The 27,899-nt window shown below is 44.2% G+C and overlaps 1 protein-coding gene across 1 annotated transcript in view; it reads left to right on the top strand.

Moving 5' to 3' along the window:
* Positions 1-11,675: 11,675 nt before the first annotated feature.
* Positions 11,676-27,899, top strand: part of LOC124039403 (zinc finger CCHC domain-containing protein 24-like) — a 40,851-nt gene continuing 24,627 nt past the window's right edge. The window contains exons 1-2 of the mRNA XM_046355367.1: positions 11,676-12,145; positions 23,497-23,685. Of these exons, the coding sequence (XP_046211323.1) occupies positions 11,909-12,145; positions 23,497-23,685 (426 nt within the window). The 5' untranslated portion in view covers positions 11,676-11,908. The remainder of the gene's footprint in view (positions 12,146-23,496; positions 23,686-27,899) is intronic.

Genomic DNA, 27,899 nt, shown 5'->3' with positions numbered 1-27,899 from the left:
GTGTGTGTGTGTGTGTGTGTGTGTGTGTGTGTGTGTGTGTGTGTGTGTGTGTGTGTGTGTGTGTGTGTGTGTGTGTGTGTGTGTGTGTGTGTGTGTGTGTGTGTGTGTGTGTGTGTGTGTGTGTTCTCACCTCGTACAGTGATGGGGAACAAATTGATTCAGTTACAGATCAGGATATTGTATATCGTATCATTTTGACAATATCACAATATCATTTTTTTTTAGAAAAGCTCATTTGCTTTTCCTGCACTAAAATTCCACAATCTTTCCTTCATTACTTGTTGTCCATCTTCTTTTTAAATAAAAAGCCCATTTCTTTTTTGCCACTTTTATTTCCATGACTGATCAAACATGTCTCTCTCTTGTCCCTCTGCAGCAGACATATGGTGAGCAATAAAGTTTGGAACATCAAATCACGGTATTGAATCGCAATACATGTCGTATCGGCACCTAAGTATTGTGATAATATCTTATTGTGAGGTCCCCAGCCCTAATTAGCAATATGTTCCCTCTTTATTTAGGGATCTAAGAAGCTCCTGTTTATTGACAAACAACCTCTACAGAGAGAGAGATGCCCACACCCCAAGTCAACCATGCCCACCCCCCATTTAGGCCCCCTCAGATCAGACCTATGCCACTCCCGCCCACCCCATTCCCCCCCACTCCCGCAAAGAGGGCCTCATTTACATTTACATTACATGAAAGTCACACATACGCAAACAGGCCCAACCCCCACTCCTACACTAGCCCATGCCAATGGAATGTACCAGATGCTCAGCAGGCTCTGGTCACACTTAGTGGCCTGAGGCCAAACCACACAACCAAGAACATTGGACACTTTATGGAACACAAAGCCTTCACTATCTCATCCTGGAATATCCAAGGCCTGAGGTCATCTGCCTTTGGCCTGAAGAGCAGGAACCTCGGCAATACAGTCATCCTACAAGAAACATGGTATAAGGTAGACGGACCCACTGGTTGTCCTCTAGGTTACAGAGAGCTGGTAGTCCCATCCACCACACTACCAGGTGGGTGGTATAGAGGAGATGGACCCACTGGTTGTCCTCTAGGTTACAGAGAGCTGGTAGTCCCATCCACCACACTACCAGGTGGGTGGTATAGAGGAGATGGACCCACTGGTTGCCCTCTAGGTTACAGAGAGCTGGTAGTCCCATCCACCAAACTACCAGGTGGGTGGTATAGAGGAGATGGACCCACTGGTTGCCCTCTAGGTTACAGAGAGCTGGTAGTCCCATCCACCACACTACCAGGTGAGAAACAGGGAAGGGACTCAGGGGGTATGCTAATTTGGTATGGAACAGACCAACTCACTCTATTAAATTAATCAAAACAGGAACATTTTACATTTGGCTAGAATTTCAAAAGGAAATGATCTCAACAGAGAAAAACGTCCTCCTGTGTGCTACCTATACCCCCCCACTAGAATCCCCATACTTCAATGAAGACAGCTTCTCCATTCTGGAGTGGGAAATCAATCATTTCTAGGCCCAGGGACATGTATTAGTCTGTGGTGACCTAAATGCCAGAACCGGACAAGAACCTGACACCCTCAGCACACAGGGGGACAAACACCTACCTGGAGGTGACAGCATTCCCTCCCCCATATGCCCCCCTAGACACAACTACGACAACATAACCAACAAAAATGGACCACAATTCCTGCAGCTCTGTTGCACGCTGTGTATGTACATAGTCAATGGTAGGCTTCGAGGAGACTCCTATGGTAGGTACACCTATAGCTCATCTCTTAGCAGTAGTACTATAGACTACTTTATCACTGACCTCAACCCAGAGTCTCTCAGAGCGTTCACAGTCAGCCCACTGACACCCCTATCAGACCACAGCAGAATCACAGTCTACTTAAACAGAGCAATACTCAATCATGAGGCATCAAAGCCAAAGGAACTGAGTAACATTAAGAAATGCTATAGATGGAAGGAATGTAGTGTGGAAATCTACCAAAAAACAATTAGGTAACCAGAAATTCAATCCCTTTTAGACAACTTCCTGGACAAAACATTTAAACTTAATTAACGAGGCAAGTCAGTTAAGAACAAATTCTTATTTACAATGACATCCAATGAACAGTGGATTAACTGTCTGTTCAGGGGCAGAATGACAGATCTTCACCTTGTCAGCTCAGGGATTTGATCTTGCAACCTTTTCGGTTACTGGTCCAACGCTCTAACCACTAGGCTATATGCCGCCTCTTGGCAGTAGAAAACTTGGCAGTAAAAAATCAAACTTTTTCAAACAGAAAACCCAAGAAAAGTAACAATGACAAATGGTTTGATGAAGAATGCAAAAACCTAAGAAAAATGGAGAAACCTGTCCAACCAACAACATAGAGACCCAGAAAACCTGAGTCTACGCCTTCACTATGGTGAATCACTAAAACAATACAGAAATACACTACGGAAAGAGAAGGAACAGCATGTCAGAAATCAGCTCAATGCAATTGAAGAATCCATAGACTCTAACCACTTCTGGGAAAATTAGAAAACACTAAACGAATAACACGAGTTATCTATCCAAAATGGAGATGTGGGTAAACCACTTCTCCGATCTTATTGGCTCTATAACAAAGAACAAACAGCAAAAACATATACATGATCAAATACAGATCTTAGAATCAACTATTAAAGACCAGGACCCACTGGATTCCAGAACCCACTGGTTTCCAGAACAAACTGGATTCCAGAACAAACTGGATTCCAGAACAAACTGGATTCCAGAACCCACTGTATTCTCCAATTACATTGAATGAACTACAGGACAAAATATAAACCCTCCAACCCAAAAAGGCCTGTAGTGTTGATGGTATCCTAAATGAAATGATAAAATATACAGATAACAAATTCCAATTGACTATACTTAAACTCTTTAACATCATCCTTAGCTCTGGCATCTTCCCCAATATTTGGAACCAAGGACTGATCACCCCAATTCACAAAAGTGGAGACAAATGTTACCCCAATAACTACCGTGGGATATGCATCCAGACCAACTTGGAAAAATCCTGTCCCCAACTAAGGAGGAAAGCAAAGATATTCTGCACAGATTCTGTCAGACCTGGGCCCTGACAGTAAATCATTTTAAGACAAAAATAATGGTGTTCCAAAAAAGGTCCAGTCGCCAGGACCACAAATACAAATTCCATCTAGACACCGTTGCCCTAGAGCACACAAAAAACTATACATACCTTGGCCTAAACATCAGCGCCACAGGTAACTTCCACAAAGCTGTGAACGAGCTGAGAGACAAGGCAAGAAAGGCATTCTATGCCATCAAAAGGGACATATAATTCGACATACCAATTTGGATCTGGCTAAAAATACTTGGATCGGTTATAGAACCCATTGCCCTTTAGGGTTGTGAGGTCTGGGGTCCGCTCACCAACCAATAATTCACACAATGGGACAAACACCAAATTGAGACTCTGCATGCAAATGTCTGCAAAAATATCCTCTGTGTACAACGTAGGACACCAAATAATGCATGCAGAGCAGAATTAGGCCGATACCCACTAATTATCAAAATCCAGAAAAGAGCCATTAAATTCTATAACCACCTAAAAGGAAACGATTCCCAAACCTTCCATAACAAAGCCATCACATACAGAGAGATGAATCTAGAGAAGAGTCCCCTAAGCAAGCTGGTCCTGGGGCTCTGTTCACAAACACAAACACACCCCAGAAGAGCCCCAGGACAGCAACACAATTAGACCCAACCAAATCATGAGTACACAAAAAGATAATTACATGACAAGAATTAACAAAATAACAGAGCAAACTAGAATGCTATTTGGCCATAAACAGAGAGTACACAGTGGCAGAATACCTGACCACTGTGACTGACCCAAATTTAAGGAAATCTTTGACTATGTACAGACTCAGTGAGCATAGCCTTGCTATTGAGAAAGGCAGCCCAGGGCAGACATGGCTCTCAAGAGAAGACAGGCTAAGTGCTCACTGCCCACAAAATGAGGTGGAAACTGAGCTGCACTTCCTAACCTCCTGTCCAATGTATGACCATATTAGAGAGACATATTTCCCTCAGATTACACAGACCCACAAATAATTTGAAAACAAACCCAATTTTGATAAACTCCCATATCTACTGGGTGAAATCCCACAGTGTGCCATCACAGCAGCAAGATTTGTGACCTGTTGCCTCAAGAAAAGGGCAACCAGTGAATAACAATATTTTCCCTTTTGTACTTTAACTATTTGCACAACGTTACAACAATGTATATAGACATAATATGACATGAGAAATGTCTCTATTCTTTTGGAACTTCTGTGAGTGTAATGTTTACTGTTCATTTTTATTGTTTATTTCACTTTTGTTTATTATCTATTTCACTTGCTTTGGCAATGTTAACATATGTTTCCCCATGCCAATAAAATAAATTGAATTGAATTGAGAGGAAGGTCCTGTTTATTGGCAAACACAAGGAGAGAGGGAGGGAGGGCGGGAGGGTCAGAGAGGGAGGGACAGAGAGGGAGGAGGGAGGGACAGAGAGGGAGGGACAGAGAGGGAGGGACAGAGAGGGAGGAGGGAGGGACAGAGAAGGAGGGACAGAGAGGGAGGAGGGAGGGACAGAGAGGGAGGGACAGAGAGGGAGGAGGGAGGGTCAGAGAGGGAGGGTCAGAGAGGGAGGGACAGAGAGGGAGGAGGGAGGGACAGAGAGGAAGTGACAGAGAGGGAGGAGGGAGGGACAGAGAGGGAGGGACAGAGAGGGAGGAGGGAGGGTCAGAGAGGGAGGGACAGAGAGGGAGGAGGGAGGGTCAGAGAGGGAGGAGGGAGGGTCAGAGAGGGAGGGAGGGCGGGAGGGACAGAGAGGGAGGGACAGAGAGGGAGGGACAGAGAGGGAGGAAGGGTGGGACAGAGAGGGAGGAGGGAGGGTCAGAGAGGGAGGGAGAGTGAGATATCACCAGCTAGTCATTCATTTGTGTGTGGGTATGCAGTCCTCTGTGTGTGTGTGTGCGTGTGTGTGTGTGTGTGTGTGTGTGTGTGTGTGTGTGTGTGTGTGTGTGTGTGTGTGTGTGTGTGTGGGGGGGGGGGGGGGGTTGGATGTACTCAGTAGGGTCTTTACAACCTATATCTGGTAATGTATGGTGTTGTCTTGGTTACCTCGGTACAAACATGATCTTTAGCCAGGACTGTGTCACCCCTTCTCATTAACATCAGTAAACAGCATGGGTAGGAAAAACTATATGTTGGGTGTATGAAATGTATAAATTCAGTATTTATTTAATTTATAAGACATTTTAATGCATTTCAAATCACTGGATTTCAATAATTTTTTTATCCGATGCAATCTGCACTTTTTTAATTAGATTTTTTTTTTTACAATAATGCACTTGAACAGTAGATGGCGGTAATGTCCTGACTGAGAGAAGTTAGTAGGCTTCTGTAACTTGAGTCGGAGAATTGTACTGTAACTTTTAGAGTTATAGTGAAAGTATTTAATTGTATGTCGAGTCATCTGTTATTTAATAGTAAATTGTACAGGCTAAATGTGCTTGCCCCTCTCTGTGGTAAATGCCTTTGAAGCAGGCTACCACTCGGTTACTCTACCCTGCACGCCAGAGGCTGCCTCCCTATGTACAGTACAAAGACATGGAACACTGGTCACTTTAATAATGTTTACATACTGTTTTACTCATTTCATATGTATAGACTGTATTATAGTCAATGCTCATCCTATTCAACTATTGCTGTATATATACACATACACACACACTCTAAAATGTGCAGTTTTGCCACACAACACAAAAGTCACAGATGGCTCAAATTTTGATGGAGCGCGAAATTGGAATTCTCTAAAACACACACACACACGCACACGCACGCACGCACGCACGCACGCACGCACGCACGCACACACACACACTGTCATGTTTGTCATTTATTATCATGTCTTGTCCCTGTGCTCCCCATGCTATTCGTTTCCCTCTGCTGGTCTTATTTGGTTCTTTCCCTCCTTCTATCCCTCTCTCTCCCCCTCCCTCTCTCACTCTCTCGCTCTCTCTTCTCTCTATCGTTCCGTTCCTGCTCCCAGCTGTTCCTATTCCCCTTGTGTATTGTTATTTCTTAATCATCATTTAATCTTCCCACACCTGTTCCCGATCCTTTCCCCTGATTAGAGTTATTTATTCCTTTGTGATCCGTTCCTGTCCCGTCGGTTCCTTGTATTGTATTCACCATGCTGTGATTGTGTATCGCCCTGTCCTGTCGATGTTTTTTGCCTTCATCAGATGCTGCGTGTGAGCACAAGGTGTTCTTCGACTACGGCCTGTTGGAGCTAGGCGACCTGCAGTCTGTGGATTCTCCAGTTATTTCCCCTCTACAAGTCTAGAGGATTTAGTTAGTTATTCCCTGTTTGGACTTAAATAAACTCTGTTTCTGTTAAGATATCCTCTTTCACTGTTGACAGGAACACAAGCATTTAGTTACACACACACACTGTTGGAGCTAGGAACACAAGCATTTAGTTAGATATTACACACTGTTGGAGCAGGAACACACACACACACACACACACACACACACACACAACATTTATACTCAATACTCTGGCATTGCTCATCTTAATATTGATATATTTCTTAATTCCATTCTTTTAGATCTGTGTGTATTGTTGTGAATTGTTAGATACTACTACACTGTTGGAGCTAGGAACACAAGCATTTAGTTAGATATTACTGCACTGTTGGAGCTAGGAACACAAGCATTTAGTTAGATATTACTGCACTGTTGGAGCTAGGAACACAAGCATTTAGTTAGATATTACTGCACTGTTGGAGCTAGGAACACAAGCATTTAGTTAGATATTACTGCACTGTTGGAGCTAGGAACACAAGCATTTAGTTAGATATTACTGCACTGTTGGAGCTAGGAACACAAGCATTTAGTTAGATATTACTGTTGGAGCTAGGAACACAAGCATTTAGTTAGATATTACTGACCTGTTGGAGCTAGGAACACAAGCATTTAGTTAGATATTACTGTTGGAGCTAGGAACACAAGCATTTAGTTAGATATTACTGACCTGTTGGAGCTAGGAACACAAGCATTTAGTTAGATATTACTGTTGGAGCTAGGAACACAAGCATTTAGTTAGATATTACTGTTGGAGCTAGGAACACAAGCATTTAGTTAGATATTACTGTTGGAGCTAGGAACACAAGCATTTAGTTAGATATTACTGACCTGTTGGAGCTAGGAACACAAGCATTTAGTTAGATACTACTGCACTGTTGGAGCTAGGAACACAAGCATTTAGTTAGATATTACTGCACTGTTGGAGCTAGGAACACAAGCATTTAGTTAGATACTACTGCACTGTTGGAGCTAGGAACACAAGCATTTAGTTAGATACTACTACACTGTTGGAACTAGGAACACAAGCATTTAGTTAGATACTACTACACTGTTGGAACTAGGAACACAAGCATTTAGTTAGATACTACTGCACTGTTGGAACTAGGAACACAAGCATTTAGTTAGATACTACTGCACTGTTGGAACTAGGAACACAAGCATTTAGTTAGATATTACTGCACTGTTGGAACTAGGAACACAAGCATTTAGTTAGATACTACTGCACTGTTGGAGCTAGAAACACAAGCATTTAGTTAGATATTACTGCACTGTTGGAGCTAGAAACACAAGCATTTAGTTAGATACTACTACACTGTTGGAGCTAGGAACACAAGCATTTAGTTAGATACTACTACACTGTTGGAGCTAGGAACACAAGCATTTAGTTAGATACTACTACACTGTTGGAGCTAGGAACACAAGCATTTAGTTAGATACTACTGTACTGTTGGAGCCAGGAACACAAGCATTTAGTTAGATACTACTACACTGTTGGAGCTAGAAACACAAGCATTTAGTTAGATACTACTACACTGTTGGAGCTAGAAACACAAGCATTTAGTTAGATACTACTGCACTGTTGGAGCTAGAAACACTAGCATTTTGCTACAAACACAATAACATCTGATAAATATGTGACCAATAACATTTGATTTGAGGTAGACCTATTAAGTCACTCAATGTAATTTACCAAAGGTTATTCCAGTATATTTCAGGGTCATATGTTTCTTTCTTCTAATTAGCAAAGCTCAAATTTAAATAAACATTCTAGGTATTTGATATTTGAACACCTTTTTACAACAGTGATGTGAATGTCTAACTTCCTGTTAGGGGTATAAGATGACACAGTGATGTGAATGTCTAACTTCCTGTTAGGGGTATAAGATGACACAGTGATGTGAATGTCTAACTTCCTGTTAGGGGTAAGATGACAAGATGATGTCTAACTTCCACAGTGATGTGAATATCTAACTTCCTGTTAGGGGTATAAGATGACACAGTGATGTGAATGTCTAACTTCCTGTTAGGGTTAATAAGATGACACAGTGATGTGAATATCTAACTTCCTGTTAGGGGTATAAGATGACACAGTGATGTGAATGTCTAACTTCCTGTTAGGGGTAATAAGATGACACAGTGATGTGAATATCTAACTTCCTGTTAGGGGTAATAAGATGGCACAGTGATGTGAATGTCTAACTTCCTGTTATGGGTATAAGATGGCACAGTGATGTGAATGTCTAACTTCCTGTTATGGGTAATAAGATGGCACAGTGATGTGAACAGTGGGTAATGATGACTGTTAGGGGTGATGTCTAACTTCCTGTTAAGATGGGTAATAAGATGGCACAGTGATGTGAATGTCTAACTTCCTGTTATGGGTAATAAGATGGCACAGTGATGTGAATGTCTAACTTCCTGTTAGGGGTAATAAGATGGCACAGTGATGTGAATGTCTAACTTCCTGTTATGGGTAATAAGATGGCACAGTGATGTGAATGTCTAACTTCCTGTTATGGGTAATAAGATGGCACAGTGATGTGATGTGTAATAAGATGGCACAGTGATGTGAAACTTCCTGTTATGGGTAATAAGATGGCACAGTGATGTGAATGTCTAACTTCCTGTTATGGGTAATAAGATGGCACAGTGATGTGAATGTCTAACTTCCTGTTATGGGTAATAAGATGGCACAGTGATGTGAATGTCTAACTTCCTGTTATGGGTAATAAGATGGCACAGTGATGTGAATGTCTAACTTCCTGTTATGGGTAATAAGATGGCACAGTGATGTGTGTCTAATAAGATGGCACAGTGATGTGAATGTCTAACTTCCTGTTAGGGGTAATGGCACAGTGATGGAATGTCTAACTTCCAGATGGCACAGTGTGAATGTCTAACTTCCTGTTATGGGTAATAAGATGGCACAGTGATGTGAATGTCTAACTTCCTGTTATGGGTAAGAATACAGTGATGGCTAACAGTGATGGCACAGTGATGTGAATGTCTAACTTCCTGTTATGGGTAATAAGATGGCACAGTGATGTGAATGTCTAACTTCCTGTTATGGGTAATAAGATGGCACAGTGATGTGAATGTCTAACTTCCTGTTATGGGTAATAAGATGGCACAGTGATGTGAATGTCTAACTTCCTGTTATGGGTAATAAGATGGCACAGTGATGTGAATGTCTAACTTCCTGTTATGTGGTAATATGGGTAATAAGATGGCACAGTGATGTGAATGTCTAACTTCCTGTTATGGGTAATAAGATGGCACAGTGATGTGAATGTCTAACTTCCTGTTATGGGTAATAAGATGGCACAGTGATGTGAAGGGCTAACTTCCTGTTATGGGTAATAAGATGGCGCAGTGATGTGAATGTCTAACTTCCTGTTATGGGTATAAGATGGCACAGTGATGTGAATGTCTAACTTCCTGTTATGGGTAATAAGATGGCACAGTGATGTGAAGGGCTAACTTCCTGTTATGGCACAGTGATGTGAATAAGATGGCACAGTGATGTGAATGTCTAACTTCCTGTTATGGGTAATAAGATGGCACAGTGATGTGAATGTCTAACTTCCTGTTATGGGTAATAAGATGGCACAGTGATGTGAAGGGCTAACTTCCTGTGGGTAATAAGATGGCACAGGGTAATAAGATGGCACAGTGATGTGAATGTCTAACTTCCTGTTATGGGTAATAAGATGACACAGTGATGTGAATGTCTAACTTCCTGTTATGGGTAATAAGATGGCACAGTGATGTGAATGTCTAACTTCCTGTTAGGGGTAATAAGATGGCACAGTGATGTGAATGTCTAACTTCCTGTTATGGGTAATAAGATGGCACAGTGATGTGAATGTCTAACTTCCTGTTATGGGTAATAAGATGGCACAGTGATGTGAATGTCTAACTTCCTGTTATGGGTAATAAGATGGCACAGTGATGTGAATGTCTAACTTCCTGTTATGGGTAATAAGATGGGGTCTAACTTCCTGTTATGGGATGGCACAGTGATGTGAATGTCTAACTTCCTGTTATGGGTAATAAGATGGCACAGTGAGTGATGTGAATAAGATGGCACAGTGATGTGAATGTCCTCCTGTTATGGGTAATAAGATGGCACAGTGATGTGAATGGCTAACTTCCTGTTATGGGTAATAAGATGGCACAGTGATGTGAATGTCTAACTTCCTGTTATGGGTAATAAGATGGCACAGTGATGTGAATGTCTAACTTCCTGTTATGGGTAATAAGATGGCACAGTGATGTGAATGATCTAACTTCCTGTTATGGGTAATAAGATGGCACAGTGATGTGAATGTCTAACTTCCTGTTATGGGTAATAAGAACAGTTGAATGGCTAATGGCACAGTGATGTGAATGTCTAACTTCCTGTTATGCGTAATAAGATGGCACAGTGATGTGAATGTCTAACTTCCTGTTATGGGTAATACGATGGCACAGTGATGTGAATGTCTAACTTCCTGTTATGGTAATACGATGGCACAGTGATGTGAATGGCTAACTTCCTGTTATGGGTAATAAGATGGCACAGTGATGTGAATGGCTAACTTCCTGTTATGGGTAATAAGATGGCACAGTGATGTGAATGTCTAACTTCCTGTTATGGGTAATAAGATGGCACAGTGATGTGAATGTCTAACTTCCTGTTATGGGTAATAAGATGGCACAGTGATGTGAATGACTAACTTCCTGTTATGGGTAAAAGATGGCACAGTGATGCCATCTGTTGGTAAATGTTGATTACTGCAACTCCAGTGTTTTTACCGGTGTGCTTGAGATACCCATTGCAATGTACTGAACAAGACTGGTTACGCGCATCAATGCCTCTGTCTCGTTATGTAACATCCAAACACTTACTGTGCCACTCAAGATACACACCATCTTATTACCCACACAATTGAATGTTAATTTCGAGGGGTGTATGAATATGAAATGCATGATTAGGCTAACAGACTTACAACAAATTAATTGACTTAATTATATTACTACTTTAGTACTGGTATTGTTTTACCAGTATTACTGCCATTGGGATACTAATTCCTCAGTAATTGGCCATTCATATCCTTCCATTACTCACTGAAGCGCTCCAAGCATCGGACCTCCTACATTCGTAATGACGCACTCCAATGACCGAGAGAAAATATGCAATGAGCTCATCCCTGCTGTGTCCTGCTGTGACTGTACTACTGGAAGGGAGTCCACACATGTTTTTGACTGGCACAAACTTTTCACCCTGTCATGTTTTCACTACGGTTCTCCCGTGACAATAAACCAGGTATCGGAGTCCCATATAGCTATTTGAGGTGAATGCAAGGATTTATTTGTTTATCAGGTTGAAGAGGTCGAATGATAAATTAAAAATAAAAAAAAATAGTGATTTGGTTTGGCTACTTCACTACACAAAAAAATTACGGTGGCGCTTCAACTCCAAGACGCGCTGTGCGTTCCTCTTCCAAAGATCAACATGATGTCTTCCATTGACACGGGTACCTCTGTGTACCAACCAGCACAACTACTGACCTGGCTTTACACGTCGCTACATGACACGCAACAGACCAATACCTTGGACGCGTTCCGAACGGAATCGGAGAGTTCTCCACGCGACCGGAACAACAAACAGCGGTCCGAGGCTGCTGTCGACCTGAGCACTGCGCTCAACTCCAACTATCTCATCAACTTCGTGCAACTTCAGAGGAATGAGGTAGAATTGTATTTAACTTCAGATATGTTATTTGTTCGAATTCCATCATGTCATGTCAAAGAACTTGTATTAAAAACTGAATCCAGTAATGTATTATGTCATACATGGAACAAACTTGAGACAAAAGTAGGTTTAATCATGTGAATGGCAATGTTATAATTAACATAAACGCTGCGTATGCCTACACATTCACTTGAAGCATGCACAAATATGTTCTTATATCATTTGGTTTTTGATTCTAATAAGTTATTGTACTCATCCCATATAGGGCTACGAATCTTACCTTCCCATTTTCAGCAAGGGTACCAATCCAATGTGCCACCATACTGTACAGTAAACCCCTAGCTCCACCATACTGTACAGTAAACCCCTAGCTCCACTATACTGTACAGTAAACCTCTAGCTCCACTATACTGTACAGTAAACCTCTAGCTCCACTATACTGTACAGTAAACCTCTAGCTCCACTATACTGTACAGTAAACCCCTAGCTCCACCATACTGTACAGTAAACCCCTAGCTCCACTATACTGTACAGTAAACCCCTAGCTCCACTATACTGTACAGTAAACCTCTAGCTCCACCATACTGTACAGTAAACCCCTAGCTCCACTATACTGTACAGTAAACCCCTAGCTCCACCATACTGTACAGTAAACCCCTAGCTCCACTATACTGTACAGTAAACCCCTAGCTCCACCATACTGTACAGTAAACCCCTAGCTCCACCATACTGTACAGTAAACCCCTAGCTCCACCATACTGTACAGTAAACCTCTAGCTCCACCATACTGTACAGTAAACCCCTAGCTCCACCATACTGTACAGTAAACCCCTAGCTCCACCATACTGTACAGTAAACCCCTAGCTCCACTATATGGTACAGTAAACCCCTAGCTCCACTATATGGTACAGTAAACCCCTAGCTCCACCATACTGTACAGTAAACCCCCTAGCTCCACTATACTGTACAGTAAACCCCTAGCTCCACCATACTGTACAGTAAACCTCTAGCTCCACTATACTGTACAGTAAACCCCCTACCTCCACTATACTGTACAGTAAACCCCTAGCTCCACCATACTGTACAGTAAACCCCTAGCTCCACTATACTGTACAGTAAACCCCTAGCTCCACTATACTGTACAGTAAACCCCTAGCTCCACCATACTGTACAGTAAACCCTAGCTCCACCATACTGTACAGTAAACCTCTAGCTCCACCATACTGTACAGTAAACCCCTAGCTCCACTATACTGTACAGTAAACCTCTAGCTCCACCATCCTGTACAGTAAACCCCTAGCTCCACTATACTGTACAGTAAACCCCTAGCTCCACCATACTGTACAGTAAACCCCTAGCTCCACCATACTGTACAGTAAACCTCTAGCTCCACCATACTGTACAGTAAACCCCTAGCTCCACTATACTGTACAGTAAACCTCTAGCTCCACCATCCTGTACAGTAAACCCCTAGCTCCACCATACTGTACAGTAAACCCCTAGCTCCACCATACTGTACAGTAAACCCCTAGCTCCACTATATGGTACAGTAAACCCCTAGCTCCACCATACTGTACAGTAGCTCCACTATATGGTACAGTAAACCTCTAGCTCCACCATACTGTACAGTAAACCCCTAGCTCCACTATACTGTACAGTAACCCCCTAGCTCCACTATATGGTACAGTAAACCCCTAGCTCCACTATACTGTACAGTAAACCCCTAGCTCCACCATACTGTACAGTAAACCCCTAGCTCCACCATACTGTACAGTAGCTCCACTATACTGTACAGTAAACCCCTAGCTCCACCATACTGTACAGTAAACCCCTAGCTCCACTATACTGTACAGTAAACCCCTAGCTCCACCATACTGTACAGTAAACCCCTAGCTCCACCATACTGTACAGTAAACCCCTAGCTCCACCATACTGTACAGTAAACCCCTAGCTCCACCATAGTGTACAGTAAACCCCCAGCTCCACTATACTGTACAGTAAACCCCTAGCTCCACCATACTGTACAGTAAACCCCTAGCTCCACCATACTGTACAGTAGCTCCACTATACTGTACAGTAAACCCCTAGCTCCACCATACTGTACAGTAAACCCCTAGCTCCACCATACTGTACAGTAGCTCCACTATACTGTACAGTAAACCCCTAGCTCCACCATACTGTACAGTAAACCCCTAGCTCCACCATAGTGTACAGTAAACCCCCAGCTCCACTATACTGTACAGTAAACCCCTAGCTCCACCATACTGTACAGTAAACCCTAGCTCCACCATACTGTACAGTAGCTCCACTATACTGTACAGTAAACCCTAGCTCCACCATACTGTACAGTAAACCCCCAGCTGCACTATACTGTACAGTAAACCCTAGCTCCACCATACTGTACAGTAAACCTCTAGCTCCACTATACTGTACAGTAAACCTCTAGCTCCACTATACTGTACAGTAAACCCTAGCTCCACCATACTGTACAGTAAACCCCTAGCTCCACCATACTGTACAGTAAACCCCTAGCTCCACTATACTGTACAGTAAACCTCTAGCTCCACCATACTGTACAGTAAACCCCTAGCTCCACTATACTGTACAGTAACCCCCTAGCTCCACTATATGGTACAGTAAACCCCTAGCTCCACTATACTGTACAGTAAACCCCTAGCTCCACCATACTGTACAGTAAACCCCTAGCTCCACCATACTGTACAGTAGCTCCACTATACTGTACAGTAAACCCCTAGCTCCACCATACTGTACAGTAAACCCCTAGCTCCACTATACTGTACAGTAAACCCCTAGCTCCACCATACTGTACAGTAAACCCCTAGCTCCACCATACTGTACAGTAAACCCCTAGCTCCACCATACTGTACAGTAAACCCCTAGCTCCACCATAGTGTACAGTAAACCCCCAGCTCCACTATACTGTACAGTAAACCCCTAGCTCCACCATACTGTACAGTAAACCCCTAGCTCCACCATACTGTACAGTAGCTCCACTATACTGTACAGTAAACCCCTAGCTCCACCATACTGTACAGTAAACCCCTAGCTCCACCATACTGTACAGTAGCTCCACTATACTGTACAGTAAACCCCTAGCTCCACCATACTGTACAGTAAACCCCTAGCTCCACCATAGTGTACAGTAAACCCCCAGCTCCACTATACTGTACAGTAAACCCCTAGCTCCACCATACTGTACAGTAAACCCCTAGCTCCACCATACTGTACAGTAGCTCCACTATACTGTACAGTAAACCCCTAGCCCTAGCTACAGTAAACCCCCCAGCTCCACAGTAAACCCCTGTACAACTCCACTATACTGTACAGTAGCTCCATACTGTAAGTAAACCCTAGCTCCACCATACTGTACAGTAAACCTCTAGCTCCACTATACTGTACAGTAAACCCTAGCTCCACTATACTGTACAGTAAACCCCTAGCTCCACCATACTGTACAGTAAACCCTAGCTCCACCATACTGTGCTCCAGTAAACCCCTAGCTCCACTATGCTGTACAGTAAACCCCTAGCTCCACTATACTGTACAGTAAACCCCCAGCTCCCATACTGTACAGTAAACCCCTAGCTCCACTATACTGTACAGTAAACCCTAGCTCCACTATACTGTACAGTAAACCCCTAGCTCCGCTATACTGTACAGTAAACCCCTAGCTCCGCTATATACTGTACAGTAAACCCCTAGCTCCGCTATACTGTACAGTAAACCCTAGCTCCGCTATACTGTACAGTAAACCCCTAGCTCCGCTATACTGTACAGTAAACCCCTAGCTCCACTATACTGTACAGTAAACCCCTAGCTCCACTATACTGTACAGTAAAAGCTCCGCTATACTGTACAGTAAACCTCTAGCTCCACCATACTGTACAGTAAACCTCTAGCTCCACTATACTGTACAGTAAACCTCTAGCTCCACCATACTGTACAGTAAACCTCTAGCTCCACCATACTGTACAGTAAACCTCTAGCTCCACCATACTGTACAGTAAACCTCTAGCTCCACTATACTGTACAGTAAACCTCTAGCTCCACCATACTGTACAGTAAACCCCCTAGCTCCACTATACTGTACAGTAAACCCCCTAGCTCCACTATACTGTACAGTAAACCCCTAGCTCCACTATACTGTACAGTAAACCTCTAGCTCCACCATACTGTGGTCCTTCTGTAGCTCAGTATACTGTACAGTAAACCTCTAGCTCCACCATACTGTGGTCCTTCTGTAGCTCAGTTGGTAGAGCATGGCGCTTGTAACGCCAGGGTAGTGGGTTCGATTCCCGGGATCACCCATACGTAGAATCTATGCACACATGACTGTAAGTCGCTTTGGATAAAAGCGTCTGCTAAATGGCATATATTATTATATTATTATATTATACTGTACAGTAAACCCCCTAGCTCCACTATACTGTACAGTAAACCTCTAGCTCCACCATACTGTACAGTAAACCCCTAGCTCCACTATACTGTACAGTAAACCCCCTAGCTCCACTATACTGTACAGTAAACTCCTAGCTCCACTATACTGTACAGTAAACCTCTAGCTCCACCATACTGTACAGTAAACCCCTAGCTCCACCATACTGTACAGTAAACCTCTAGCTCCACCATACTGTACAGTAAACCCCTAGCTCCACCATACTGTACAGTAAACCTCTAGCTCCACCATACTGTACAGTAAACCCCTAGCTCCACTATACTGTACAGTAAACCCCCTAGCTCCACTATACTGTACAGTAAACCCCTAGCTCCACTATACTGTACAGTAAACCCCTAGCTCCACCATACTGTACAGTAAACCCCTAGCTCCACTATACTGTACAGTAAACCCCTAGCTCCACTATACTGTACAGTAAACCCCTAGCTCCACCATACTGTACAGTAAACCCTAGCTCCACTATACTGTACAGTAAACCCCTAGCTCCACTATACTGTACAGTAAACCCCTAGCTCCACTATACTGTACAGTAAACCCCTAGCTCCACTATACTGTACAGTAAACCCCTAGCTCCTCCATACTGTACAGTAAACCCCCTAGCTCCACTATATGGTACAGTAAACCCCTAGCTCCACTATACTGTACAGTAAACCTCTAGCTCCACTATAGTGTACAGTAAACCCCTAGCTCCACTATACTGTACAGTAAAACCCTAGCTCCACCATACTGTACAGTAAACCCCTAGCTCCACCATACTGTACAGTAAACCCCTAGCTCCACCATAGTGTACAGTAAACCCCCAGCTCCACTATACTGTACAGTAAACCCCTAGCTCCACCATACTGTACAGTAAACCCCTAGCTCCACCATACTGTACAGTAAACCCCTAGCTCCACTATATGGTACAGTAAACCCCTAGCTCCACCATACTGTACAGTAAACCCCTAGCTCCACCATACTGTACAGTAGCTCCACTATATGGTACAGTAAACCTCTAGCTCCACCATACTGTACAGTAAACCCCTAGCTCCACTATACTGTACAGTAAACCCCTAGCTCCACTATATGGTACAGTAAACCCCTAGCTCCACTATACTGTACAGTAAACCCCTAGCTCCACCATACTGTACAGTAAACCCTAGCTCCACCATACTGTACAGTAGCTCCACTATACTGTACAGTAAACCCCTAGCTCCACCATACTGTACAGTAAACCCTAGCTCCACTATACTGTACAGTAAACCCTAGCTCCACCATACTGTACAGTAAACCCCTAGCTCCACCATACTGTACAGTAAACCCTAGCTCCACCATACTGTACAGTAAACCCCTAGCTCCACCATAGTGTACAGTAAACCCCCAGCTCCACTATACTGTACAGTAAACCCCTAGCTCCACCATACTGTACAGTAAACCCCTAGCTCCACCATACTGTACAGTAGCTCCACTATACTGTACAGTAAACCCCTAGCTCCACCATACTGTACAGTAAACCCCTAGCTCCACCATACTGTACAGTAGCTCCACTATACTGTACTGTAAACCCCTAGCTCCACCATACTGTACAGTAAACCCCCAGCTCCACTATACTGTACAGTAAACCCTAGCTCCACCATACTGTACAGTAAACCTCTAGCTCCACTATACTGTACAGTAAACCTCTAGCTCCACTATACTGTACAGTAAACCCTAGCTCCACCATACTGTACAGTAAACCCCTAGCTCCACCATACTGTACAGTAAACCCCTAGCTCCACTATACTGTACAGTAAACCCCTAGCTCCACTATACTGTACAGTAAACCCCTAGCTCCACTATACTGTACAGTAAACCCCTAGCTCCACTATACTGTACAGTAAACTCCCAGCTTCACCATACTGTACAGTAAACCCCTAGCTCCACTATACTGTACAGGAAACCCCTAGCTCCACTATACTGTACAGTAAACCCCTAGCTCCGCTATACTGTACAGTAAACCCCTAGCTCCGCTATACTGTACAGTAAACCCCTAGCTCCGCTATACTGTACAGTAAACCCCTAGCTCCGCTATACTGTACAGTAAACCCCTAGCTCCGCTATACTGTACAGTAAACCCTCTAGCTCCACTATACTGTACAGTAAACCCCTAGCTCCACTATACTGTACAGTAAACCCCTAGCTCCGCTATACTGTACAGTAAACCTCTAGCTCCACCATACTGTACAGTAAACCTCTAGCTCCACTATACTGTACAGTAAACCTCTAGCTCCACCATACTGTACAGTAAACCTCTAGCTCCACCATACTGTACAGTAAACCTCTAGCTCCACCATACTGTACAGTAAACCTCTAGCTCCACTATACTGTACAGTAAACCTCTAGCTCCACCATACTGTACAGTAAACCCCCTAGCTCCACTATACTGTACAGTAAACCCCCTAGCTCCACTATACTGTACAGTAAACCCCTAGCTCCACTATACTGTACAGTAAACCTCTAGCTCCACCATACTGTACAGTAAACCCCCTAGCTCCACTATACTGTACAGTAAACCTCTAGCTCCACCATACTGTACAGTAAACCCCTAGCTCCACTATACTGTACAGTAAACCCCCTAGCTCCACTATACTGTACAGTAAACTCCTAGCTCCACTATACTGTACAGTAAACCTCTAGCTCCACCATACTGTACAGTAAACCCCTAGCTCCACCATACTGTACAGTAAACCTCTAGCTCCACCATACTGTACAGTAAACCCCTAGCTCCACCATACTGTACAGTAAACCTCTAGCTCCACCATACTGTACAGTAAACCCCTAGCTCCACTATACTGTACAGTAAACCCCCTAGCTCCACTATACTGTACAGTAAACCCCTAGCTCCACTATACTGTACAGTAAACCCCTAGCTCCACCATACTGTACAGTAAACCCCTAGCTCCACTATACTGTACAGTAAACCCCTAGCTCCACTATACTGTACAGTAAACCCCTAGCTCCACCATACTGTACAGTAAACCCCTAGCTCCACTATACTGTACAGTAAACCCCTAGCTCCACTATACTGTACAGTAAACCCCCTAGCTCCACTATACTGTACAGTAAACCCCTAGCTCCACTATACTGTACAGTAAACCCCTAGCTCCTCCATACTGTACAGTAAACCCCCTAGCTCCACTATATGGTACAGTAAACCCCTAGCTCCACTATACTGTACAGTAAACCTCTAGCTCCACTATAGTGTACAGTAAACCCCTAGCTCCACTATACTGTACAGTAAACCCCTAGCTCCACTATACTGTACAGTAAAACCCTAGCTCCACCATACTGTACAGTAAACCCCTAGCTCCACCATACTGTACAGTAAACCCCTAGCTCCACCATAGTGTACAGTAAACCCCCAGCTCCACTATACTGTACAGTAAACCCCTAGCTCCACCATACTGTACAGTAAACCCCTAGCTCCGCCATACTGTACAGTAGCTCCACTATACTGTACAGTAAACCCCTAGCTCCACCATACTGTACAGTAAACCCCTAGCTCCACCATACTGTACAGTAGCTCCACTATACTGTACAGTAAACCCCTAGCTCCACCATACTGTACAGTAAACCCCCAGCTCCACTATACTGTACAGTAAACCCTAGCTCCACCATACTGTACAGTAAACCTCTAGCTCCACTATACTGTACATTAAACCCCTAGCTCCACTATACTGTACAGTAAACCCCCTAGCTCCACTATACTGTACAGTAAACTCCCAGCTCCACCATACTGTACAGTAAACCCCTAGCTCCACTATACTGTACAGTAAACCCCTAGCTCCACTATACTGTACAGTAAACCCCTAGCTCCGCTATACTGTACAGTAAACCCCTAGCTCCGCTATACTGTACAGTAAACCCCTAGCTCCGCTATACTGTACAGTAAACCCCTAGCTCCGCTATACTGTACAGTAAACCCCTAGCTCCGCTATACTGTACAGTAAACCCTCTAGCTCCACTATACTGTACAGTAAACCCCTAGCTCCGCTATACTGTACAGTAAACCCCTAGCTCCGCTATACTGTACAGTAAACCCCTAGCTCCGCTATACTGTACAGTAAACCCCTAGCTCCACCATACTGTACAGTAAACTCCCAGCTCCACCATACTGTACAGTAAACCCCTAGCTCCATCATACTGTACAGTAAACTCCCAGCTCCACCATACTGTACAGTAAACCCCTAGCTCCACTATACTGTACAGTAAACCTCTAGCTCCGCTATACTGTACAGTAAACCCCTAGCTCCACTATACTGTACAGTAAACCTCTAGCTCCACCATCCTGTACAATAAACCCCTAGCTCCACTATACTGTACAGTAAACCTCTAGCTCCACCATACTGTACAGTAAACCTCTAGCTCCACTATACTGTACAGTAAACCTCTAGCTCCACCATACTGTACAGTAAACCTCTAGCTCCACCATACTGTACAGTAAACCTCTAGCTCCACCATACTGTACAGTAAACCTCTAGCTCCACTATACTGTACAGTAAACCTCTAGCTCCACCATACTGTACAGTAAACCCCCTAGCTCCACTATACTGTACAGTAAACCCCCTAGCTCCACTATACTGTACAGTAAACCCCCAGCTCCACCATACTGTACAGTAAACCCCCTAGCTCCACTATACTGTACAGTAAACCCCTAGCTCCACTATACTGTACAGTAAACCCCTAGCTCCACTATACTGTACAGTAAACCCCTAGCTCCACTATACTGTACAGTAAACCTCTAGCTCCACCATCCTGTACAGTAAACCCCTAGCTCCACTATACTGTACAGTAAACCTCTAGCTCCACCATACTGTACAGTAAACCTCTAGCTCCACCATACTGTACAGTAAACCCCTAGCTCCACTATACTGTACAGTAAACCTCTAGCTCCACCATCCTGTACAGTAAACCCCTAGCTCCACTATACTGTACAGTAAACCTCTAGCTCCACCATCCTGTACAGTAAACCCCCAGCTCCACCATACTGTACAGTAAACCTCTAGCTCCACCATACTGTACAGTAACCCCCTAGCTCCACTATACTGTACAGTAAACCTCTAGCTCCACCATACTGTACAGTAAACCCCCTAGCTCCACTATACTGTACAGTAAACCTCTAGCTCCACTATACTGTACAGTAACCCCCTAGCTCCACTATACTGTACAGTAAACCTCTAGCTCCACCATACTGTACAGTAAACCCCCTAGCTCCACTATACTGTACAGTAAACCTCTAGCTCCACCATACTGTACAGTAAACCCCTAGCTCCACTATACTGTACAGTAAACCCCTAGCTCCACTATACTGTACAGTAAACCTCTAGCTCCACCATCCTGTACAGTAAACCTCTAGCTCCACTATACTGTACAGTAAACCCCTAGCTCCACCATACTGTACAGTAACCCCCTAGCTCCACTATACTGTACAGTAAACCCCTAGCTCCACTATACTGTACAGTAAACCCCCAGCTCCACCATACTGTACAGTAACCCCCTAGCTCCACTATACTGTACAGTAAACCTCTAGCTCCACCATACTGTACAGTAGCTCCACTATACTGTACAGTAAACCTCTAGCTCCACCATCCTGTACAGTAAACCGACTGTTGGGTTGCATGTTGGGTTGTTGGGATTACCCAAACATGAGCTAATTTAATCATCAACTGGGTCTTTTATTCTCTCATGCTGGGCTGACCTATCAGCTGGGTCTATTTGACCGTAATCCTTAGGTGATTTTCAGGAGGCGTGGCTTATTAGAGGCATGGCTTTCAGATAGATCTCATTTGCCACCCGTGAGAGTAAATGTCATTACTGTTGATCATGGTAAGCTAACATACTGCAAATAAATATTCTGTGCGCTTTACACTTCTGTAAGCCTCATTGAAGCGGCAAAAATCTCAATTTTGACCTTAAAAGATCAGATGAACAGGAATGACATTTACTTTCACGGGTGGCTAAAATAACCATCTGAAAGCCACGCCCCTACTAAACGAGAGTCAACCAAACCACCCAGTAGTAGAGTCAACCAAACAACCCAGCTGTAGAGTCAACCATACAACCCAGCAGTAGAGTCAACCAAACAACCCAGCTGTAGGGTCAACCAAACAACCCAGCTGTAGGGTCAACCAAACTACCCAGCTGTAGAGTCAACCAAACTACCCAGCTGTCTCCTCTGGACCACAGATACACTGTTACCACAGTCAGTTCTCCTCTCTGGACCACAAACACAATGGGTCTGATTGTGTCAACCCAAATGGGGTGAATTAGAAAAAGATATTTGACAAAGACATTCTGTTCCTCCAAAGAAATGGAACTCTTTCTGCTCGTAGACTGAATGACAACGCAATCAAAGGTCTGGTTCTGTTGTGCAGAGTGAGGAGACTAGCAAACCTGAAAACCTATCAAGTTGTGGTGTCTAATATCCCAGATTGGGCCTTTAACATGCTCTAAACCATGTGTTATTCACTCTTAATGCAGTGTTAGAGACAGGCTCATCTGTAATTGATGTTTTCAGAAAGACTAGTTTCTTTCCCATTATTTTATTGACAGACTTTGTTATGAATTATATTCCCATGCCCATATTCTCCTCAGGGCTCTATTCAATCTGTGTCTCAGAGGTTTCGCTGAAGAGCTGTGTAAAAATGTAAAGGTCATTATGCAGCGTTTACCGTGAATATAGTCTCCTCGACCGTGAGCGCGGTCTCGTCGACCGTGAACGCGGTCTCGTCGACCGTGAATATAGTCTCGTCGACCGTGAACGCGGTCTCCTCGATCACATTGCCTTTGTCGCTATAAAGCGGATGTTCAGTGCTATGGATTGACTAGAGCCCTCACCGTTTTCTATCCGCAGGCCTTAAACAACAACTTGTATAAAAGCTCCTCGCTCAACAACATCGTAGACGGCCTGAGTTCTCTGACAGACCACTTCTCTGACCTCTCCGTCTCCTCTGAGTCACGCAAATCCAGCAAGCGACCTCCGCCCAACTACCTGTGCCATCTCTGCTTCAACAAAGGACACTACATCAAAGACTGTCCTCAGGTGAGCTGGGCATGGCCCCATCACACATACACACACGCCATCAATGACTACCCTCAGGTGAGCTGGGCATGGCCCCATCACACATACACACACGCCATCAATGACTACCCTCAGGTGAGCTGGGCATGGCCCCATCACACATACACACACGCCATCAATGACTACCCTCAGGTGAGCTGGGCATGGCCCCATCACACATACACACACGCCATCAATGACTACCCTCAGGTGAGCCGGGCATGGGCCCTCCACACATACACACACGCCATCAATGACTACCCTCAGGTGAGCTGGGCATGGCCCCATCACACATACACACACGCCATCAATGACTACCCTCAGGTGAGCCGGGCCTGGGCCCTCCACACACTACCCTCAGGTGAGCCGGGCCTGGGCCCTCCACACACACACACTACCCTCAGGTGAGCCGGGCATGGCCCCTCCACACACACACACTACCCTCAGGTGAGCCAGGCATGGGCCCTCCACACACACACACTACCCTCAGGTGAGCCAGGCATGGGCCCTCCACACACACACACTACCCTCAGGTGAGCCAGGCATGGGCCCTCCACACACACACACTACCCTCAGGTGAGCCGGGCATGGGCCCTCCACACACACACACTACCCTCAGGTGAGCCAGGCATGGGCCCTCCACACACACACACCATCAATGACTACCCTCAGGTGAGCCAGGCATGGGCCCTCCACACACACACACTACCCTCAGGTGAGCCGGGCCTGGGCCCTCCACACACACACCATCAATGACTACCCTCAGGTGAGCCGGGCCTGGGCCCTCCACACACACACACTACCCTCAGGTGAGCCGGGCCTGGGCCCTCCACACACTACCCTCAGGTGAGCCGGGCCTGGGCCCTCCACACACTACCCTCAGGTGAGCCGGGCCTGGGCCCTCCACACACTACCCTCAGGTGAGCCGGGCCTGGGCCCTCCACACACACACACTACCCTCAGGTGAGCCGGGCCTGGGCCCTCCACACACACACACTACCCTCAGGTGAGCCGGGCCTGGGCCCTCCACACACACACACTACCCTCAGGTGAGCCGGGCCTGGGCCCTCCACACACACACACTACCCTCAGGTGAGCCGGGCATGGGCCCTTCTGAAGCAAAGCAGCTACAGTACAGTACAGTGCAGCCACCTTGGTCTGCTTTGAAAACAAATGCCTAATGATGAACTGTTGAGGAAAGATGGTCAGCGGTTACATAACTAAGCAGTATTAATGGTTTGTCAATAGTAATGTCCCTTGATGCGGTCCTTCTGTAGCTCAGTTGGTAGAGCATGGCGCTTGTAACGCCAGGGTAGTGGGTTCGATCCCCGGGACCACCCATACGTAGAATGTATGCACACATGACTGTAAGTCGCTTTGGATAAAAGCGTCTGCTAAATGGCATATATTATTATTATTATTATGTTACAAGACTCACAATCACAATGAATCTGAAGAGCTCACACACGCTGATATCATGTTTCTGATAAGAGCTAAAACTGTGATGAATTACGGGGGTTCTAGAGTTTTAGGACTTCTATATCCATGCCACTAAACCATCATTAAGATCTAAAACTCTGATGAAGTACGGGGGTTCTAGAGTTTTAGGACTTCTATATCCATGCCACTAAACCATCATTAAGATCTAAAACTCTGATGAAGTACGGGGGTTCTAGAGTTTTAGGACTTCTATATCCATGCCACTAAACCATCATTAAGATCTAAAACTCTGTGATAAAGTACGGTGGTGGTGAAGGGAGTAGTACACAGCGTTGTATGAGATCTTCAGTTTCTTGCCAATTTCTCGCATGGAATAGCCTTAATTTCTCCGACAAGAATAGACTGACGAGTTTCAGAAGAAAGTTTTGTTTCTGGCCGTTTTGAGCCTGTAATGCTGATGCTCCAGATACTCAACTAGTCTAAAGGCCAGTTTTATTGCTTCTTTAATCAGACAACAGTTTTCAGCTGTGCTAACATAATTGCAAAAGGGTTTTCTAATGATCAACAAAAAATGTGTTTTTCCTTCAAAGACAAGGAAATTTGTGACCCCAAACTTTTGAACAGTAGTGTATATCTAGTCCAGGGCTCTCCAACCCTGTTTCTGGAGAGGTACCCTCCTGTAGGTTTACATCAGGGCTCTCCATCCCTGTACCTGGAGAGGTACCCTCCTGTAGGTTTACATCAGGGCTCTCCATCCCTGTACCTGGAGAGGTACCCTCCTGTAGGTTTACATCAGGGCTCTCCATCCCTGTTCCTGGAGAGATACCTTCCTGTAGGTTTACATCAGGGCTCTCCATCCCTGTACCTGGAGAGGTACCCTCCTGTAGGTTTACATCAGGGCTCTCCATCCCTGTACCTGGAGAGGTACCCTCCTGTAGGTTTACATCAGGGCTCTCCATCCCTGTTCCTGGAGAGATACCTTCCTGTAGGTTTACATCAGGGCTCTCCATCCCTGTTCCTGGAGAGATACCTTCCTGTAGGTTTATATCAGGGCTCTCAAACCCTGTACCTAGAGAGGTACCCTCCTATAGGTTTATATCAGGGCTCTACAACCCTGTTCCTGGAGAGATGCCCTCCTGTAGGTTTATATCAGGGCTCTCAAACCCTGTACCTAGAGAGGTACCCTCCTATAGGTTTACATCAGGGCTCTCCATCCCTGTTCCTGGAGAGGTACCCTCCTGTAGGTTTATATCAGGGCTCTACAACCCTGTTCCTGGAGAGATGCCCTCCCGCCCAGGAAATGTTGTGAAAACAAGTAGCTTGCTGGTCCGTGATATGAGAGGAAACGAGGGACATAAACAGCCTAAAGACAGCCATTGAAAACAAAATCAAAAACTCTAAAGCATGAAGTGCCAAGAGCCAACTGATTTGAACAGCGAGGTTGAGAGACGAACAGGGTAGAGGAGACGAGACCTGACAGGTGCAACAAGTTGAAGTAGGGTGCACGGAAGGTCTGGTGGACAAAACGCATCAAACTTGGCTTTCATTCGTTATCGTTAGGTGTTAAAAAAAAGCTACTTTTAAGAAGAGAAATTGTGGAAATAGCCATAATGATGACTTTGCGGCTGTTAAAGACCATGTTTATTGACACTTTATGTAGTTGTCCTGTAATACTTTGTTTGAAATGACACACCTTCGGTCATTCATAACACATCCATAAAGACTCATCCATAAAGACTCATCCATAAAGACTCATCCATAAAGATTCATCCATAAAGACTCATCCATAAAGACTCATCCATAAAGACTCATCCATAAAGATTCATCCATAAAGATTCATCCATAAAAACTCATCCATAAAGACTCATCCATAAAGACTCATCCATAAAGACTCATCCATATAGATTCATCCATAAAGATTCATCCATAAAGACTCATCCATAAAGCCTCATCCATAAAGACTCATCCATAAAGACTCATCCATAAAGACTCATCCATAAAGACTCATCCATAAAGACTCATCCATAAAGATTCATCCATAAAGACTCATCCATAAAGACTCATCCATAAAGACTCATCCATAAAGATTCATCCATAAAGACTCATCCATAAAGACTCATCCATATAGATTCATCCATAAAGATTCATCCATAAAGCCTCATCCATAAAGCCTCATCCATAAAGCCTCATCCATAAAGACTCATCCATAAAGACTCATCCATAAAGATTCATCCATAAAGATTCATCCATAAAGACTCATCCATAAAGACTCATCCATAAAGACTCATCCATAAAGATTCATCCATAAAGATTCATCCATAAAGACTCATCCATAAAGCCTCATCCATAAAGACTCATCCATAAAGATTCATCCATAAAGACTCATCCATAAAGACTCTATCACATGACACTGTACTTGCTTTAAAAGTCAGACCCATTTGATCGTTCATAACACAAGGCTAAAGGATGGTAAACAAAAATGTATTAACGCTAATTATCACTACCAGCTACAACAAATAAACATTAAAGTTTACAACCATTTTATTTTTATTTCTACATTTAAAAAACAATACAAATACTTGAAGTTTCCAAAAGTCCAACATTAAACACTACTATACTACTGTAATTACATTACACTGGGCTGTGAATAGTGTAGCTGCTCCCTGAGCTGAAGGACCATTGGTTCTGGCCTCTCTGCTTGCTGCTGGAGATGTTGCATGTTGGTGCCAACCTTAAAAGTACCGAACAAAGTTAGC

The sequence above is a fragment of the Oncorhynchus gorbuscha genome, linkage group LG07 (assembly GCF_021184085.1).
Source record: "Oncorhynchus gorbuscha isolate QuinsamMale2020 ecotype Even-year linkage group LG07, OgorEven_v1.0, whole genome shotgun sequence".
NCBI classification, from domain to species: domain Eukaryota; kingdom Metazoa; phylum Chordata; class Actinopteri; order Salmoniformes; family Salmonidae; genus Oncorhynchus; species Oncorhynchus gorbuscha.
This window is presented reverse-complemented; position numbering and strand designations above follow the sequence as displayed.